Here is an 18,955-nt window from a genome sequence, read left to right as displayed (position 1 = left end):
CAACATACTGGATATCCAGGTCTTAGATGTGTTATCCATCGGTATACTGGAGGTAGACATGCCATAAGGAATCTTCTTTTTGATCCTGCTTTTGTGAGCTCAAGTCCTGATGCTCATGTTAACAAGGAGTTAACACTGATTTGTATTACATAGTAAGCTTATCTTGGCTTTTTGGTGGAGGGAGAGGAAACTTGAGAAGCAAAAACTGAATGTCAGCAGAACTGTGAGACCTGCATTCCCGTTTGGCAGCTTGCTATGGAGCTAGTGAAAAGTCAAATTGTTATCACAGTTACAATGGAACAACAACAACTGACCTTTCCTGAAGGAGTGTTTCTGGTTAACTGTTTAGGAACCAAAAAACTATCTGGTGGCTTCAGGCTTTGAAAGCAACAAACAGGAACTTGAAAACTGACTTTGACAAACTCACTATAAATCCTTCCAACCACTTCAGGAGGAAGAAAGTGAGCACCCAGAGCACTCTGCTTTCTGTGGCTATGGTTTGGTGCTGCGCTATCAGTGCCATTAATGGGCTGTTAGTTCTGCTCTCTCTTACAGTTTGCTCATCTTGCCTGTGGAGAAAGCCTTAGACACTGATGTGTTCAAAAGTGTCCCTTTTATCAAGTGAGAACAACTTCAGTCAGTGTGGAATCAGTAACTCTCATAGGCTCCTGAGGGTATTTCCACCCATGTTTCTGGTGGGGGAGCCAGCAGAAACGGTTTTATATGGATGTTGTTCCTCCAGCCATTTGCAGTAACCAATCTAGGCTGGCCATTTAGGTTATTTGTGGTCTACCTATGCTGATAGTTTGCCCTTTTAGTTGAAGATGCTGTACTGTGCTGCCCTGGTGGCTCTCAGGCAGCCTCACAATAGGGTGAGGATAGAGAAGGTAATGATCAGTCACTGATTTAGGAAAGTGTCTGAGCTGTGCAGAAAAGTGGTACCTGAAATGATGGAGCATGAGGTCTGTGGGTTGTACCTTATGGCCCCATTTCGGATGTCCTTTTTCCCCTTCTGTTCCCTGTGGAGCAGCTCTAGACCTGAACCCCTTCCTCCCTTCAACTCTTTCTTCCTTTTCTTATTGTCATTACGAAACACATTGTTAAATCAGGGAAACCACGTTGATGTGACATCAGTCCTCTTGTGAAATGTGGAGTTCCCATTGCTGTGATCCCAAGGGGCCTTCTCAGTATATTAATCTCCCTTTCTACATGGTACATGGCTGACTGTGGGGTCAGGCACCCATCTGAAGAGGAAATAAGCCAAGCAAAGGAATCTGACATCAGTACTTTTATTGAGGGTGAGGGGTCACTTCCTGGACTTCCACCAGGGAATCCATTGGCCTCTGTAAACTCTTATTTCTAAAGTAGGATGCACTTTGGGTTAAGTAAAGAAAATGTTGTGCCACACTCAAGATCTGATGGAGTGTCCCTTGTACTCTTATCATGTTTGTACAGTTGTGATTGAAGCCCTGGGAGCAGCACATGAGTTACTACCCTGCGTTCATGGACGTAATGCTCAGTGTTTCACTGTTGGCAGACAGGCTTGTGCTTGGTGCGTTCTGTTTCCTCCACCAGAATACTCAAACCTGAAAGCTGTATTTTAAGCCTTATATTATGGTTCTGTTGCATTTTCCTTCAGACCAAGGCTGTGATGAAGCCCAAGAAGCAGGGAGCTCAGTGAGACTTACATGGGTCCATCAACTGGGGTTTGTCTGAATGATTTCTTAGTGGAGTTAGTGATTTGCTTGAAGTTTAAGACCTCAGTTTTACATTTGTTTTCTGGCTCTCGTCTGGTTGAGCAGTGTGACATTGGAGTGTCTCAGAGTACCTGTCCTTAAACTGCTGAGAAGATAGCAGATGTTGCCTGGTTGAATTTGGAAAGCTAAGCCAAAGATCTGCTCTGTGGAGGAAAGCTCCTCAGTGTGTTTCTGTTCCCATCAACCCTGCTGATGCAAGCTAGTAGGTCAGTGTGACTGGCAGGTTTCTACCCTCTTAATCCTGAACAGCTGGAAATCTGTCCCGTGTTTGAGAAAAGCAGCAGCTGCTGCTTCACAGATGACCTGAAAAAGGCCCTTTACCTGATTCATATTTAGTGCTCTGTTATTTGTATGTCCTGCAAATTAGGTGGCATTGGTAGTAAAACCATCTGCAAATACCATGTTCTTGGCACCTTTGGACAGTAGGAACTAATTTTCATCCACTTGATCATTGAAATACCTGTATCAACAAATTCTGTGCATATACATCCCCCTCTACAAGTTAGACGACCTGTGTCTATGCCTTCCATGCCTCAGGCCTACTTACTTTGGGTTGGTATTGATACATTCTACATTTTCTTTTTATGTGAGCTCTATTCTGTTGATGGATGATGAGTTTGTATGATGAGTGATGCAAAAACTCTAATTGGTCTTCTCATCATTAGCAGAAGATGTGCCTTGGAGGGCTCTATTATGTAAATGTGTTAGCTGTGCACTGTAAATTAGAGAGCTTTGTTCTCTCTGTTTCCCCTCCCAGTCTTTGCTGGCCACTAGTAAAGACTATTTAAAGAGACTGTAAGCCACAGAGAGGATCATCTGTTAAAAATAGTAGCTAGCATTTGAGCCCAGGTGACTTGAGGTCAGGGTAGTATCCTATATACCTGTTTTGTGTAGCAGTTGCCCATGGATGACTGCTTGAAGGCAGCCTGAGTCTTGCAACTTCAGGGAAGCTGTTCAGCCCCCCCAGTCTTTATGGTATACCGTGGTCTAAATAGGTGGGAGTTTATTATGAAGCAGATAAATGCTTAAGCTAGAGGCTGTCGCCAAAACAAATCTGATATGAATGGTGGTTACTGCCTTCTGGGTGTGTTTCATTATGACTTCTAGTAAAATAGTATGATTTTATGTCTGTTCTTGCTGGAAAAGGTTATCCAAAGAGTCTAATTCCTCTGTAGCATGTATGGGAATGGCTCTGCATTGACTCAGTTTGTGTTAGAAACATCTCTCTTAATTGCAGCAAACTTGTAGTTCTACTGTTAGAAAAGAGATGAAACTGCCAGGATGTGGAAGCAATGCCTGGCATTTTAGCTGTATCTGATCCTGATGCTTGGTGGTTTGTGTTCTGTTTCACTTGGCAAAGGGTTCTAATGGCTTGTTCTTAAGGGAGCTTTTTATTGCTGTGAAGTGGAATTGAAATCTTGCCCCTGCTGCTATCTAGGCTCTTTCCTTCAAGGAATGGACCTAGCTCTTCTTTTGCCTAGGACACTACCCATAGCTCTTTCCTTTAAGTGAATCAATCCTGTTACTACATGTGCTGTGGAGTCATGTAATTCCATTAGGGAAAAATGAGCAGGGTCAAGAGATTAATTAGCTTCAACAGCTCCTTTGGGAAATGACTGTCTGGGAAGCATCTGTGAACATGCCATCAGGTAGCCTGGGCCCTTTCTCCCGAGCATGTCCCTGCTCCTGAGGATAGGCTGTTGCTGTGATGGAACTGGGAGAACACGTCCAGAACAGCCCATCACCCAGGTGAAACTCCTACCCACACACCTTGCCTCAGCTTATGGCACTGTGCACGCTTGCACAAGATGTGCATTCAAAACCAGGCTGCCAATTCCCTTGCCATTCCTCTGGAAACTTCTACTTCCAAATATTCACTGTTTTGGCTGCAGTGAGGTGAGACAACAGTCTGGTGTTTCTCCTGGATGTATCTGTTGCATCCGTATGTGCCAAACATTCATTATCTTGGATAAACAGTAAAATCCACTTAGGCAGTGTGCATCTTGCAGGGTGTATTTGTGGGGGTTTGTTCCTTCCCTCTATATTTGATTTCAGCAAAGGAGGCTGCTGCCAGGTGCAGATGAGCCTCTAGAGCCTCTGTAAACCTAGAAACCGAATGTAAACCCTGGACTGGGTCCCTGCCTAAGCTCTCAGAATGCAGGTGCATGTTTGGGGGAGGATTAGCTTGATATTTTTCTCTCTTAAATTTTACATTGGAAAGAAAAGCCTGGACTGTGTGGAGACCTCTGTGTCTGAAGGGGCTACAAGGATGCTGGAGAGGGGCTCTTCATCAGGGACTGTAGCACTGAAACAAGGGGTGATGGGTTCAAACTGGAACAGGGGAAGTTCAGGTTAGATCTAAGGCAGAAGCTCTTCCCTGTGAGGGTGCTGAGGCGCTGGCACAGGGTGCCCAGAGAAGCTGTGGCTGCCCCATCCCTGGCAGTGTTCAAGGCCAGGTTGGACACAGGGGCTTGGAGCAACCTGGTCTGGTGTGAGGTGTCCCTGCCTGTGACAGGGGTTGGAAATGGGTGAGCTTTAAGGTCCCTTCCAACCCAAACCAGTCTGCGATTCCATGATCCCTTCTTCCAGAAAGCAACAGCTTTATTACTGTGGCCCCAAACAAATGCAGGGCTAACAAGCAGGTGGCAGTGAACACCCAAGAAGGCTGTGTCTGGATGGTGTTAGGATGTACAATTTGGCATATTCTGGTGCCATAGACTTGTTAATTAGTGTGAGTAACTCCAAGTAGACCAGCATCTTACAACAACCTCATGAAAAGTGAGGGAGGACCAAAAGGCTTCTATGGGATTGTATCTCCCATACAATCTCTGTTCCCAAATAAGCATCATCTCCCTAGTCCTGTGATGCAAGGAGCTAGATCAGTTAAAACCAGTGAGGAGCCCAGTAGATTTGAAATGCCTGAAGGCCCAGAGATCATATTCTTGCCCTTGTTTCACAAGATCCTAGTGTAAAGCCTAGATGCGAGCCAACAGGGAAGGGATGGCAGCTGATTGTTTGGTCCAGTGCAGGATTCATCCTAACAGCATGTAAGGAAATGATGTGTTTAGGTATTTTCTCCCCCATTTCCTTACACAGCTCCTAAAGAAGGGAGGTGGCTTTATCTTTGGGCAGACGAGCTGTCTGTACACTGGTAACAGAAGTAGCTAAGGAAGTGAGCTGCTGGTTGTGCCCTGAACTTTTTCCTTCTTGGATCACGGCTTGTGATCCTCTCTTAAGGGAGTTATATATATCACGTAACTTTAGCACAGAGCTTGATGTCTCTCAGCATGATTTGTAGGTCTGCTCTTATTTCTTCGGCCTTTTTATAGACTACAGGTTTTGCAGGAAAATGAAGCAGAGCCAGGAGTCAGGTCAGTTCCATGACACTGAAGCTGTTAGGAGAGATGGGGTGGATTTATGGATGGGCCCAAAAACACCCAAGAGCAAGACACTTAATCAAAAGCAGAGACTAAGTGGTATCTGGTTGTTGTATCAGTAAAATTTAACCCATTACCTTTTAATAGCTTTTCAATGAACTGCTTGAAGAATACAAGAGTGTTTCAGACTTGAGAAGTTGTATTTTGTGCCAATAATGCAAACAGTCATCACAGATTAATGTATAGCTCACAAAGCTTCATAGAGCTGCCAAAATGAGGTCACTTTGGATATTATAATTGTTTCTAAAACCCTGTACGTGGCCTATAGCAAGGAGAGCTTTTGGGCTGGGTTTTATTTACTACCTCTCAGTTCTAGTTTGGCTTGGAGGTTTTAGTCTGCAGAGAGAAGGGAAAGGAAGGTCATGCAACTTCAAAAGCAAACAAAACTTCTCCCCCCACAACTGCACCACTTATCTGATCATTCCAGAGAAGAAGAGCATGGAATCTAACAGAGCATTCAGCATCACAGCTATGTTTTTGCAGCTATGTTCTTTGGTTTTTGAGGAACAGTAATGTTGGTATTTGATGGAGATGCTGCTCATACAGGACCTCTGTACCCAGCCACCTGCTCAAAGTGGGATTGTCACCATTGCTGGATTGCATCAACTATGGCTTTGCTGAGTCTTGGAAGCCTCCAGGGATGGAGATTTGTAACCTGTCCATGGGTCATGCTGCCGTCCTGGTAAGAAAGACTTTTTTAATGGGCAACCTGAACATCCAAGCTGGTGCCTGTGGCTGCTGCTTCATGTTGCACATCCAGTACTGCTGAGAAGTGTTATTTGACTTCTGGCATCTTTGCAGCTCCCCTTCAATTTTTAGCTGGCAGTTAATTAGCTTAGAGTACTCATCAGTCTCTTCCTTGCTAGACTAAAAAGGTCCACAACCCTTGCACTCTTTGTAGGCCTCTGGACCCTGCCTTGACATCCCTTTTGCATCGAAGGGCTGGGACATGTATTCAGTGTGCAACCTCACCAGCACTGAGCTGATTCCTTCCCATGATTGGCCAGCCATGGCCCTGTTAATGTAGCCTAGGACATGGTCTGTCTTACTCACTTGCCTTTTTAGCTTTCTCAGTCTGATGTAGTGTGCAGGTCCTGTTTGGCAGGGCTGACCATCCCATCTGTGCTGATGATGGGATTATTCCACCCCAGGTGCAGGACTCAATGCTCTTCCTCTCTGAGCCTTGTGGGGTTTCTCTTGGTGCAGTCGAGTTTCACAAAGTCCATCTGGGTTGAGGTTCTACAGTTTCCTTTTCAGTCATCTCCTCTAACTTAGCATCACCCCCAGATTTGCTGGGGGTGTAGCTGTGCTGGTTATGAAGATTGTTGTTTGGATGTTGAGCATCACTAGCTCTTGTGTTGATGTCCAGGCTGCTGCTCTTGTTACTGGCTACCAGCTGCATTGAAACAGGTTGAAGAAAACAGGAGCCAAAACAGCAGCATTTAGGAACTAGTTACTGTCAATGCTGCAGTGAGCACTTAACTGCCTTCACCTTGTAGGCTTCTGAATTATAGACTCCACTGCAGTGGTGGACAAGACAAGTATGCCTTGGTCAATGCGTTGTGCTCCTGTCCTCATCCCTGCCAGAAGCTGGTTTGGGATGCTGCAGTGCAGTCCCTGTGAACAGGGTAATTCCCAAAGACAGGCAGTGCTACAGCAACTCTGGTGGGTGACTGGTGGAGGAAAGTTCCTGTTTTAAAACAGGCTTCATGTTGTACTTTGCACAGCAAATTAACCGTGGGATGTTGTTGAAAGAATGAGAGGGGGCCAGGATGGAAACATCTGAAACTTGCTTCCTTCTGAAGAGTGGGACTGGAACACAGTTAATCATTGTGTATATGGTAGTATGCAAGTATGTGTTTGCTGCTAGCAGTTAAACTATTGTTTTAAAGATTACCAAGTGGGAGAGATGTTGGTTTCACAGTGACAAACAAGTGCCCTTTAGAGCAATAAGCCTTGGGTCAGCATGTGGAGTAATAGTGCCTTGTTCTGAGCAGCAGCTGTGTGTTTCCATCATGCTTCAGCTTACAGTGATTTTTAGAAACAGAGATTATTCATGCCTTCTATTGGCAATAATGCAGAGATGCATGCACAGAATGAGGTAGGTTCACCTGGATAGGTGAGAAGCCAGTTTTGTTAATACTTGAAAATAGCTGTTCTTTGCTGCCTGCTGTTTCTAATGGGACATTTGCTTGTTGTGTTAGCGATGCCCTTGTCATGAATTCATCAACACTTGTGATCCTGGTCCCCTAGTGAGGGAGGGGTGAAATTCAGTAGCAGGCTTGGCCCCACAACGTGTACCCTCTGCTTCTATTTCTGGCAGTCTGGCTTGGCTGTCAGGTGTGTGCACATGTGCTTGCAGGTCAGAGCACGTATCAGAGGCTGAGCAGTGTGCACCAGGGTGTATTAGGTGTCAGCTAATCTGCTCTAGCTATGTTGCACTGTGGTGTTTTGGGTCAGTGATATTGTGCAGTCCCATATAACCAAGCAAACAAAAATCAGAGGTAAAGGAAATGAAGAAGAGAAGTCTTGGTTGATGTTAACAGAGAAGGTTCAAGCTCTGTATCCTAGGGTGAGAAAAAGCTTCTATTATGTCAGCTGGGCAAGGGCTCTGACTACAAAGGGGGATTGGAGCAATAAAAGCTACATGGACTAAACAGAAGATTGTATGTTGTAATTAGAGAGCACAGGGTTCTCTGCTTTGAAAGTGGACAAGCAGATGTGTCTGTGCAGGCCTGAAAACCTCTGTATGCTGCTGCCAATTGCAGAAGAACGACCACACTTTTAAAAGCACCTGGTTTGTTTTCTCCAATTAGCTTGCAGTTTGTTTTCATCACTACCTTTAGGTAATAACACAACCAGCTGCTCTGCCCGCTTCCTTCTGTGCAAAGCCCTGTGTAGACTAAGCAGAGGATTGCCCAGGAGGATGCAGCTCTTATCCCCCCAAAAGGTGTTTGTCAGGACTGAGCTCCTTTCAGTAGTACATTAATAGCTTGTATTACTAGCCTGCCAGTACCCCTTTGAGTTCATTGTTCATTTTAAAGGTTGACCTGTTTTATACTGCAGTGCTCCATTTGCCTCTGTCACCTCTGCTGCTTTGGGAGCTGGCTGGGAAGCCTGTGAGCCAGGGAGATGAGGGGCAGATGAGCTGTGAGAGAGCACAGGGTGGATAGTGGCAAAGAGAAGCTCTTGGCCATGAGGAGAGGTGGAGAGGAAGGGACTGGGTGAGCAGAGCAGGACTTGGGTGTGCAGTTTGTTGTAGGGAAGTGATTTACTGCTGTGGGAGGCTTGTTTGTAGCAGATTGCTTGGAGAGTGCTGGGCTGTGGAGGAGGGCAAAGAGAGTTGGTGTACTGTGTAGATGGCATGTGTTAGAGGCTGCTCTGATGGTGGGGTTCTCCTTAGCTGGGATCTCTGTGGCTGCTTAATCACATTTCTCAAGGCATCCCATTGTATGTTTTACAGTAGCAGTTGGTCTGCAGTTGTGAAGGCATTCAATTGAGTTCCCTGGCAAACAACACTGGCGATGAGGCACAATTCACTCCTGGTCACTGTGGCAGTGGGAGCAGGAGCACAGGTTCCCCAGTTCTCAAGGCTTCATCATTTGCAATAAGGGGTTTCAGTCTGTCCATGATGGTGCAGAACAACTTGTACATGCTGGAGGGAGTTTTAAATGAAGGCTAATTACTGAGTAACTGTACCAACTAAAACATGTTAGTGTATCCATTTCTCCATTGGCAAAACCACAAACCTGTTGATGTTTCTCTAATGACTAATGTGTCATTCTTTACCTTAGCATTCGGCTTTTTTCTTTCCCAGGCTTTCAGTAAGTTGTTTAAAAGACTGTAGACTGACCTCAGATAACTGTTGAAGTTAAATTGCTATTTGGACTAACTCTTTGGCTTAAACACTTTGTGTGTCCCAAAGAGTGTTTCCAAGCTGCCATTGTAGAGTAGCATTCAACAAATAGCACTGGGAGAGAATATTTAACTGTGGTTTTGTTTTAGTTTCCCATTGGCTCCCACTGCTAGGAGGCATGAAGCTGAACGTGACCAGTTATGGGCCTACCTGTTAACATCTTCATCTCTCAGTGTCCTACAGGTGCAAGTAGAAATCAAACAGAACTGTCAATTTAGTTTCTGGTTTTCTTACCATAAAGAGCATTTTCCTCCCTTGCAGCCATTGTGCTTTAGAGGCTTCATCAGATGAGCTACCAGTACTGCAAGCTACCACTAAATGTTGCTTTCCATGGGGATTTAGTAACTCAGATCCTAATGCTCTGAAGACTTTTTGTTGGCTTAGATGTTGATCCCTGACCCAGTATCTGTGCCAACAGAAACTTGCAAGTACTGATGCAGTTACGGTGAGAGAACTGTGCTTCTCCTATGCTCACATTGCCCCTGGGACCTGGTTTTACTGGAGTTTCGAAAGCTGTTACCTGCTGGTGTGGTTCTGCCTTTGCTGGGAATGGTTTTGCTGGGCTGTTTTTGTATATCCCTAAGTTGGTTTTTGCATGGGCAGGGCTCATCCTGCAGCAGAGCAGCCATGGAGCTGAAGCCTTCACTGGGGCAAGGCTTTGATGGCATCATTGCCTGGAAGTTACTGGGACTTGGCTCCACCACATAGGGTCTTTCTTGAGGAATCCCCAGCACTGTTCTGCAGTACTTGGTACTGGCTCTTACTGGAACCTTCCATTTTACTTCCAAATCCCACCTCAAACTATTTTGATGGAAAACTTTGGGTCTGTATTTGCATTTGATCCTTTACTAGCATAGGTCAAAGTTATTGGGAGGTAAAAAAGAAGCTGTGGATTTTCAGAGGATTCAGCAGAGGTTGTTTTGGTGACTAAGATTTAGGCTTCTTGCTGTGTCCGTTGTCAGAAGCTTAGGTTGAGCCTGTTTCAAGTTCCTCAGATGGGTTTCCTGTGCTTGGTGGGTACCATGGTTTAATTAGTGCTAAATTATTCTTTAGTCAGGCTTGTTCTGTACTTATAAAATGTGTTAATATATTTGGAATGGGCAGCTGGTGACTGGGGTGGTGAGGAGATGTAATGTATGGGGGTTCTCCCTTAGACTTTCTGAGGGACTGTGTTAATGATGAATTAACACTCATCATTATGAATGATGCAGGATGCTGTTCACCCACTCATACTGCCCCAAGGCTCCGTGCTGCTTTGGGATGTACAATACTGCATGGAAATTCACACTTCAATGCGCTGGCTCTCCATGAAGGCTTTCGGCAGGGTAGTATGGTGTGAGCTATGGTGTGAGGAGGTGAATTCCTCTTCTGTGGAAAACAGCAGCAGCCACCTCCAAAGGAAATGCATCAAGGAACTTGGTTGGGAGGAAATCACTGCGCTGATTGTGATGGATTTCCCTTCCTAGCTAGTGTCTGAAGGACCCCTGACACATAACTTCTATTTTTGCACGGTCACTCTGGGGTGAAGTACCTCTGTGTGATAGGAGGAAGGAAGTGAGAAGAGCTTTCTGCTACTTTGGGAGCCAGTGAGGGAAACTTAGCGTGCTCTGTTTCCTTTTGAGACTTGTGTTTAACTTAGGAGCCTATCTCCCTTGGCATGCTGCAGGGAGGGAAGGGGTTTTTCCTTTACCTTTCCAAATAGCCGTGGTGGCTCAAATGTGAAGGTGTTTGATGCAGCTGGTGTTGAGGAGGTGGAGCCAGCTGTCTGATGGAGAAATATGCCATTTTTCAGCTTATTTCCTGCTTTGTATCAGGGGCTTTTAGACACTTAGGAAATAGCCACCATTTCTTCACACTAAAACCTCTTCCTTTATTCATAAGACTTCCTCAGTTTAGTATTCTGTATGTCAGAGTCCTTTACCCTGTCTCAGCCTAAGATGACTCCTCTGTATATCATGACATGAAAGTTTTATTCATTACCCTGTTCTGTCAGACATGTCTGATCAAAGGCATTTCCCATAGGTATAAACTGAGCAATTCCAGCTTATTTGAAAGAAAACAATCACTGAAACTGCTTTCACAGTGCTGGGTGTTCCATTAAGTGAAGCTTACATTTGAAGGGTGGTGTTTCACTGCAAAACAGCTCCAAAATCCTCCTGTGAATAGACATTTCTGAAATATATAATGTAGAAAAGTCTGGGTGAAGACTTCACTTTTGACTTAGACAAGGTATTTGTGCATCAGCCTCAACAGGGCAGTAAAGTGCAGGTAGTGTTAAGAGACAGCAGATGAATATAGATGTGAAACCTCCATGTTTGAAAGCCTGAATGTTCAAATTGCTACTCATTCAGTGAGAGCTATAAAAAGAGAAGGCATTTTTATCTGATCAACCAACCAAACCCCAGCCAATACCAGTGATTTATGGATATTCTTTGTCTGTTTCTTGTAGAGTCACCTATTTTGAGCATTTCAAACTTGTCACTGGTCCTATGGTGCAACACTGCTGAGCTCAGTGATGACTCTTGTCACCATGGTACTACTGAAGCCTGCAGTATGACTGGCTTTAGTTCTGCTTTATTAACTGCTCTCCCTTTTGGTGCTGCTGCCACCTTAAGGGACACTGGAGGTGCTCTCAGCTGTGAAAAATGGATGTGGCTTCAGCCTCCAAAATGCGATGTGAGCATTTTACTTGAGGACCCTTCAGAGTGGGATTTGGCTCTTGTGAGAGCTGTGTTAAAACCTTCAGGAGAGGTGACAGTGTCTGTAAATGCAGTGTCTTGGTCTGGAATAAAAGGGATCACAGTTCCTTGATTCTAAACTGTGCTTGCTTTGCTAGGAAGGTCATATGTTGTTTTGGACAAGTCTGATCTCGCAGCAGGAGCCATGTAGTTCACCAAAAGCCTCCTTTCACCCCAGCTTCCATGCGGGTTTCCTTCAAAGTCAAGCTTTGTGTTATATTGCTGAAAAGAAGCAGCAGGTTCCAAAGGACTTAGCAGAGCCTTTAACAGTGGTTTACGTGCAGGGCAGATTCCCTTGGTTACCTTCCTGCCTGTGTACTGTGGACTTGCAGCACCAGCTGGAGCCAGGGAGAGCAAAGTCCTCACAGTTAGTAGGCACCTCAGAAAAACCTTGTTTGAGATTTACAGCCACATAACACTGCCAGAATACCTCCTCAGCATGATTAATGGTGCACCAGATAAAAACCCACCCCGACTACATTCAGGGAGTGCCATTCTCAAGGTATTCTTGACATGCCACAAACTTGCTATTGCCTTTTCTTTTGGTTTGTTTCCTGGTTATTAAACCTGCCTCGTAAGGTATTTATTTGTTGAGCAGATGCTTCTTTGTAGGGGAGCAGCTCTGTGGGTTTTGATTATGGATTGTTCTTTGCAAATTACCTGTTTGAGGGGGTAATAAGCAGTGCTTACTCCAATGGGGGAATATGTGTCACTTCCAAGTAAAGGTTTGGGAAGCCCTAACACTAGTGTGGTGGTTTTAAAGCCCTTGGATTAGCATAGTGGGTCTTCTAAACATGACCTTTATCTCTTATCCCAACTTCTCTGTGTTTTTCAGGCACAACTGGAAGCTCAGAGGGCAACTCAGGATTTTCAGAGGGCCACTGAAGTGCTGCGTGCTGCAAAAGAGACCATTTCCCTTGCTGAGCAGAGGCTACTGGAAGATGACAAGCGTCAGTTTGACTCCGCCTGGCAAGAGATGCTCAACCATGCGACTCAGAGGGTAACACAGACTTGCTCCAGCATCTGCCTTTTCTGTGTCTTGTGTTCTTCTGTGGTGCATGAGGCTGAGTTTCTGAAAGGCCACTTCTTTCTATTGGTCCAGATATGCTGGTTTGTAGGGAATTAAGCTACAGAAGATTTTGAAGCCTAAGGTTAAGTGATTTGTGCTTTGGGCTGCTACTGAGACAACTGGTTCTGTCTGCCTCTGCTAATACCTAGTGAAGTAGCTCTCTAAAGAAAATATTACCATCTATATAATAGGGGTAAACAGTGTCTTAAGGCATACCTGCATTTGGAGTTATGCCAGGCTAATTGCATAGGGATGCCTATTCCTGAATGCACATGTTATGGAAACTGTTACTCTGGAAAAACAGGGACATGCTCCAATTTCAGAACAACGCGTTCTTATTATGGTGTCAGTTGAACAAGGCAATTTGCTTCAGAAGCATGTTTGAATGTAGGATTGCTCAAGGTGTGTGCTGCATTTTAAGCTTGCACACTGCTCTATCCTGAAGTACCTTCCATGTTTAGACAAAGTCTTACCTCCATTGTAAAGTCTTTCTAAATCTACAGAAAAGATGCGCCATCAAACAGTGAAATTAAAGAAAAGGCAGAAATGCTCTTTTTAACACGAAAGAATCAAAAATTGAAGTTAAAAACCTTAGTTCTGTCTGAGATTTCCCTTAATATGGCAGTGAGAGGTTGAACTTGCTATTCCAAATACGCTAGTGTGCCATACAATGTTTGTATTGTCTACAGTTCTCAATGCAGTAGCTCTGTTTGGTTGCAGAAGCTTCTCAGTTATAAGAAAGCTTCTATTTCAGAGTGAATTCTAACAACCAGCTGCCTGATGAAGAAACAAAAAGGATGCTGGCTGTGTGTAGGGGAGAGATGGAAAACCTGGAATATATTACAAAGAGAACACAAACTCCAGGCTATGGCTTGTGTTACTGTCCCTGTTAGTATTAGGTGTTTCTGAAAGGAGCCCCACCTCAGCAGTGAGTGCATGGCAGGTCACCACCAGCTGTTTTCCCTTGTTTGGATCCCTGTTTGTCACAGTTTAAACCCAGCTGGTAACTCATCACCACCACTTGTTCACAACCTCCTGCTTTCTGCCTCCTGAGGAGGGATGGGGAGGAGAATTGAAAGAACTGTATGAGATAAGAACAGTCCAATAACTAAAGAACAACATGGTACTACTACTGCTAGTAATGATAAGGGGAATAACAAGGGGAGAGAATATAAAACTAAAAGGGGAAAAGGAAGAGAAAACAATAAACACAAGTGATGCACAATGCAACCGCTCACCACCCACTGACCCATACCCAGCCTGAACAGGGCAGTGATCTGGGCCTCCCAGGTGACTCCCTCCACCTTCTATACTGGGCATGACATGCTGTGGTATGGAATATCCCTTTGGCTAGTTTGGGTCATGTCTCTGTGTCCTCCCAGTTTCGTGTGCTCACTGGCAGAACCTGAGACTGAAAAGTCCTTGAACAGGGGAAGTGCTACTGAGCAACAACTAAAACCTTGGTGTGTTACCAGCACTGTTGTCAGACTAAAGCTGAAAACACAGCACAGCACCAGCTACTAGGGAATAAAAATGTTATTACAGCTTAACCCATCTTCTCTGCTGTAGAAGGCCCAGAGAATAATCTTGCACTGAGCCTCCTACAGCAATGCATCAAGAGCAGAAAAGCACTTCTGTGCCAAAGGTTAGAAGTGGGCTACTGATTAATTTGTTTCCCTATTGATAGGATTGTAACGCAAGAGTAAAGTGGTTTTATTTGCTGTTCTTAGGCAGAGGCTGCAGACTCTTGAATTAATCTGGAATTTGGAACAAAAACCAAGCCTTGTAGCAGCTTGGGTTTATGCTTTGTGCAAGCAGAGTGCATAAAGGAAAAGGGTAGGCAACAGAACAAATCAGACACTGAATTTTTATATATATATATATATATATATATATATATATATATATATATATATGTATGTATAGGCATGTATGGAAATACTGCCAGGTTACTTTTGCACTTGGACAAAGAATTGGGTTCCAGAGTATCAGATGGGAAATGCTGTTTGCAGACCTTCACTGGGAGGAAATGGAGATAAGTGTTGTTTGTTGTAATTGCTTTTGGATTTCTTCATAGACTGAAAGGCTATTAAGGGCTCTTAAGACTGTTTGTAACATGACAGCATAATGTGTTACTGCAAACAAGGCTTTTGTATCCTCTGATACAGAAAATCATATACTTAAACTGATGAGAAGTGGGAGTTACTGAAATTGTGCTTATCGCAGGTGGGCTGGAAGCAGAACGTGTGGAAGGTGTTTTATTTGCAGAGCAGACAGGACCAGCATGAACAGGTTACAGTGAGAACCCAGCACTGTTTTCACCTTGCAGTTTGAGCTATGTTTCCAAAGGAAGCTGGGTGCCTAAATAGGAGCTGGCCTGCCTGCCAAGGTGCCACTAAGCCCTGTGAGTGTCTGCTCTTGAGATACGTGTTGATATAGTGAAGCACAAGACTGTGATGTGATCCTGCAAGTCAGGCAGCTGCTTTACCTGCTTCTACTCTTAACTTGGTGTGTATTTTTGGTATATTCCTGTGCTTTTTTCCCTGGGTGTCCATTTGTCTCCACATCTCAGGTTAAGTGTAATGACACATAGGATGGCATTTAGCGCATCAGCTTTGGGTGTCTAGGACATGATTTTGTATGTCCCAGTTATTTGCCTGAACTTCCATTATAATCAGAGGAGGTCTGTTCAATAAGTTGATAGTGTCTGGGGAACAATTCACATAACCAGAGGGGCAAATTCATTGTCAGATGAATTCTCTGTTGGTTATAATGGGAATGTTGTCATGTAGACAAGTTTGATGAGCTCTTAAGCTGCCTGGAGAAGTACTGTTTGGTGTTAGCCACTGGCTTAGCAGGTTCTTGATATCTGTAGTTTGCCTTTAAAATGTGGAGAAAATGCTTTTGGAAAGTGTGTTCCTACCTGTGAGTACCTTGAGTTATAATGCTGCAGGTTGGGATGCAGAGAGCAGGCCTATAGAAAGGCCAGATGAGAGAGAGACCTTCACATTTGTATTCATGTTGAAAATCACTCATACATGTGTACAAAAGGAGAGTGCTCACAGATGTGTTACCTCAAGTTTCAGGCTGGAGCACAAAGGAAGCTCCTCTATGAATTTCAAGAGGAATCTCTAATTTCTAATTGCTGATGCAATCTGCTTTTACAGTGTTTCCTGAGATATGTTTGGTTCATGAGTTCTGGCAGGGAGAAGAAATGTTTTGGCTCTTGATCATGAGCAATGGATGAGGGGAGGGCGCAGAGGGAGGAGGCAATGCTCCCTCTTGGTTCAGTTTGGCTTGTGAAGCTCCCTTTACACCATCTGTCACGGTACAATGCGTGGGTGCTTTCGTGGTGTAGGGAGAAGAGATACTTCCTGCAGAGAGCAATACTTGGAGGAGAAGGGGGGAAGAGATGTCTGTGAAAGAAACAACAGAAATATCCACATCCTTCCCTATCCTGACGTCTCTTTACCCTGGAAATGCAGGCGTTAAATGCAGTCTGCTGTGTGATTCTGTCCTCCTGGTTTACTAATCTTGCATTGCTTCTTAACATCTTTCATTTATCATTCTTCCCCTAGAAGAGCCATCAATTTCTGGTTTTTGGGGGAAAAAAATACCCAACAGTTGAGAGTGATTCTCTGGCTTAGATGGTCAGCTCTGCTTCATTTCACTGGTACATGTTCCTTTTGCATCCATTATTACTGAAATATTGCCTGGAATCCCTCTTTGACTTCAGATCATGCAAATCTCTTTGGGGGAACAAAGACTAGTTTACTTATTCACTAAAAATACCTGTTCTACACTAACCTTCCTTTCCCAGACACATCTGTGTTGGAAATAGAGGGGAGGGAGGAGAGAAGAGGAATCAATTGATACCTGTGTTGGGTTTTTTTGTAGCCTGTGATGCTTTGGGAGAGCACCTCTTCCAGGCAGAACTCAATGAAGGACAGAGCTACAGGAATGCCAGGTGAAAGTGTAGGCATCCTGGAAGTTCACTTGCTTTGGGTGTTTTTGTGTTGGAGTGGTCCCCTGCTCGCCCCAAGGGTATGAATGGCAGGGACTATGTAACAAGGAGAGGTGTGTCTTGAGCCATCTTAATTTGAAGAGGTGTCATCCTCACTTATATCTGTGCCTGTTTCACAGCGATGCTGTTGTGTCTGTGATGGCTTAGGATTGCATTTCTGCAATGTTCAATATGAAAGATGTGCAAAGTCAAGGCGATACTGGATGCCTGACCTGGCTTTATGACCCTGATGCTGGCAGTATTGATGTGGTTCATCCCACGCTTCACCACTGATGTTAATGTCACCCCAGGAATGGATGTGAGGGATTGGCATTTAATTGAGCACTGGCAAATTCCAGCTGCTCCATTACTTTGTGTTTTCCAGCACTTTAAAGTTGCAGTTTCCTTGCCACGCCACAAGGAAGGTGCTTTTGTGCAGTGTTTGGAGATGGTGCTTCAATTTCAGACACTTCTGTGCTAAAACCAGCCTTGTCTGACATACTTCACTAAGGAAAGTCACTGCATCAAGCTAGTTTCCCAACAGCTGCTCAAGATAAGAAGCTGCATCATGTTTTCAGGATGCAGGAGAGAGCCTGTTATCAATCTTGACAGATTCCTTTCTGTCTTCCTTCCTCCCCTCCCTTCCCTTCCCCTCCCGGTGCCTTATTTATGAAATAGTTGAAGGGTGTTGGAGATGAGGATATTATATCTGACCAAAAGAGCCTTTGGAAACCTTGCTTCCTCATTGTCCTGTAGCAACTTCTTTGTTTAATAAGTGGTCTGTGCAGGTGAGCAAAATGTGGCCTCAGGTTGTGGCAGCAGGAGCTTCTAGTCGATGCTGATGCACTTTGGGATGCAGGAGTGAGTGTGTTATCAATCTGATAATGTGTAGTGGTTTGATGCTTTCAGTTAGGAATCAGGAAGGACAACAGGGAGGAGCAGCACTCCAAGCAAGTCAAGGCTGACTGTGCTCTTTTCCCTGTGCAGTTCAGACTGGTGAAAATCAAGTCCTGCCGTATTTTGTATGGGGGTGTCAGCTGAGGGCTTGAACCTCTGCATTGTCAGTGCTGAAGCCATGATTTGAGGCTGGTCAGATGCCTTGAGAGAAAACCTTGCTGTCCTTCTGCACACAGGCAGTCATTGGACACACTTTTCCCTGGTGATTCAGTCCTCCCACTGCTGTGCTTGGTTTCCAGCCCTTCTCCAAGTGGTGGGACTGCGTCTGGGGGCTGAGCATCCTGCTGGGAAAGGCAGGCTCCTGGGAGAGAATCAGGATGCTGTTCAATGGGTGACTTCTGCTAGCACTGCTCTGCTCCCTTGACTGGGTTAAGAAATGGATGATCCCAAAATCTCATCTGAACTTCCTGTATGGGAGGTTATGCAAGAAGCTGAACCACCTTTGTCATAATTAACACAGTGTTTGCAAAGCTGGCATATTGCTGCTCCTTTCAGGAAAGACTTCTAAGTAGGTTCATTGAGAGTATGCTTTTTCTACAGCCTCACTTTCCTGGCATGAGCTGGTTGGAGAGGTTATGAAGATGCTGTTTATTGAAATGATAAGAAATGGATCATTGTGTCTTGCCGCTCAATTTGGCTCTTATCCCATTGAAGGTCATGGAGGCAGAACAGACCAAAACGAGAAGTGAGCTGGTTCACAAGGAGACTGCAGCCAAATACAATGCTGCCATGGGAAGGATGAAACAACTGGAGAAAAAGCTGAAAAGAGCCATCAATAAATCAAAGTAAGTTTTACATTTGGAGATGTGTTTTGTGGGGAAATCTGTTTGGGGGAAATATCATTTCTGTGGGGTTTTTCTAACCTGTCAGTGTGTTGCCCTTTGTACCTCTTCTTTGGGTTCCTATCTGCATGCAACAGCCTCACAGAACTGTGTGTATTGGCATTTCTCCTTGCATTTGTTGTCCTTCTAAGTGTCCTATGAAGCACCTGATGTGGCAGACTGGTGAACTAAGTGCAATAAGAAACCTTTTCTGGGCACATCCTTGGTCTTGCCCTGGTGCATTGAACCCTTTGGTG

The 18,955-nt window shown here is 44.6% G+C and overlaps 1 protein-coding gene across 1 annotated transcript in view; it reads left to right on the top strand.

Moving 5' to 3' along the window:
- Positions 1-18,955, top strand: part of SH3BP5 (SH3 domain binding protein 5) — a 45,087-nt gene that overhangs the window by 18,185 nt on the left and 7,947 nt on the right. The window contains exons 4-5 of the mRNA XM_034063996.1: positions 12,684-12,848; positions 18,532-18,662. Of these exons, the coding sequence (XP_033919887.1) occupies positions 12,684-12,848; positions 18,532-18,662 (296 nt within the window). The remainder of the gene's footprint in view (positions 1-12,683; positions 12,849-18,531; positions 18,663-18,955) is intronic.

Source organism: Melopsittacus undulatus, chromosome 1 (assembly GCF_012275295.1).
Source record: "Melopsittacus undulatus isolate bMelUnd1 chromosome 1, bMelUnd1.mat.Z, whole genome shotgun sequence".
In the NCBI taxonomy this organism is placed as follows: domain Eukaryota; kingdom Metazoa; phylum Chordata; class Aves; order Psittaciformes; family Psittaculidae; genus Melopsittacus; species Melopsittacus undulatus.
The sequence above is the reverse complement of the archived record's forward strand: the minus strand, read 5'-3'. Positions and strand labels throughout refer to the sequence as shown.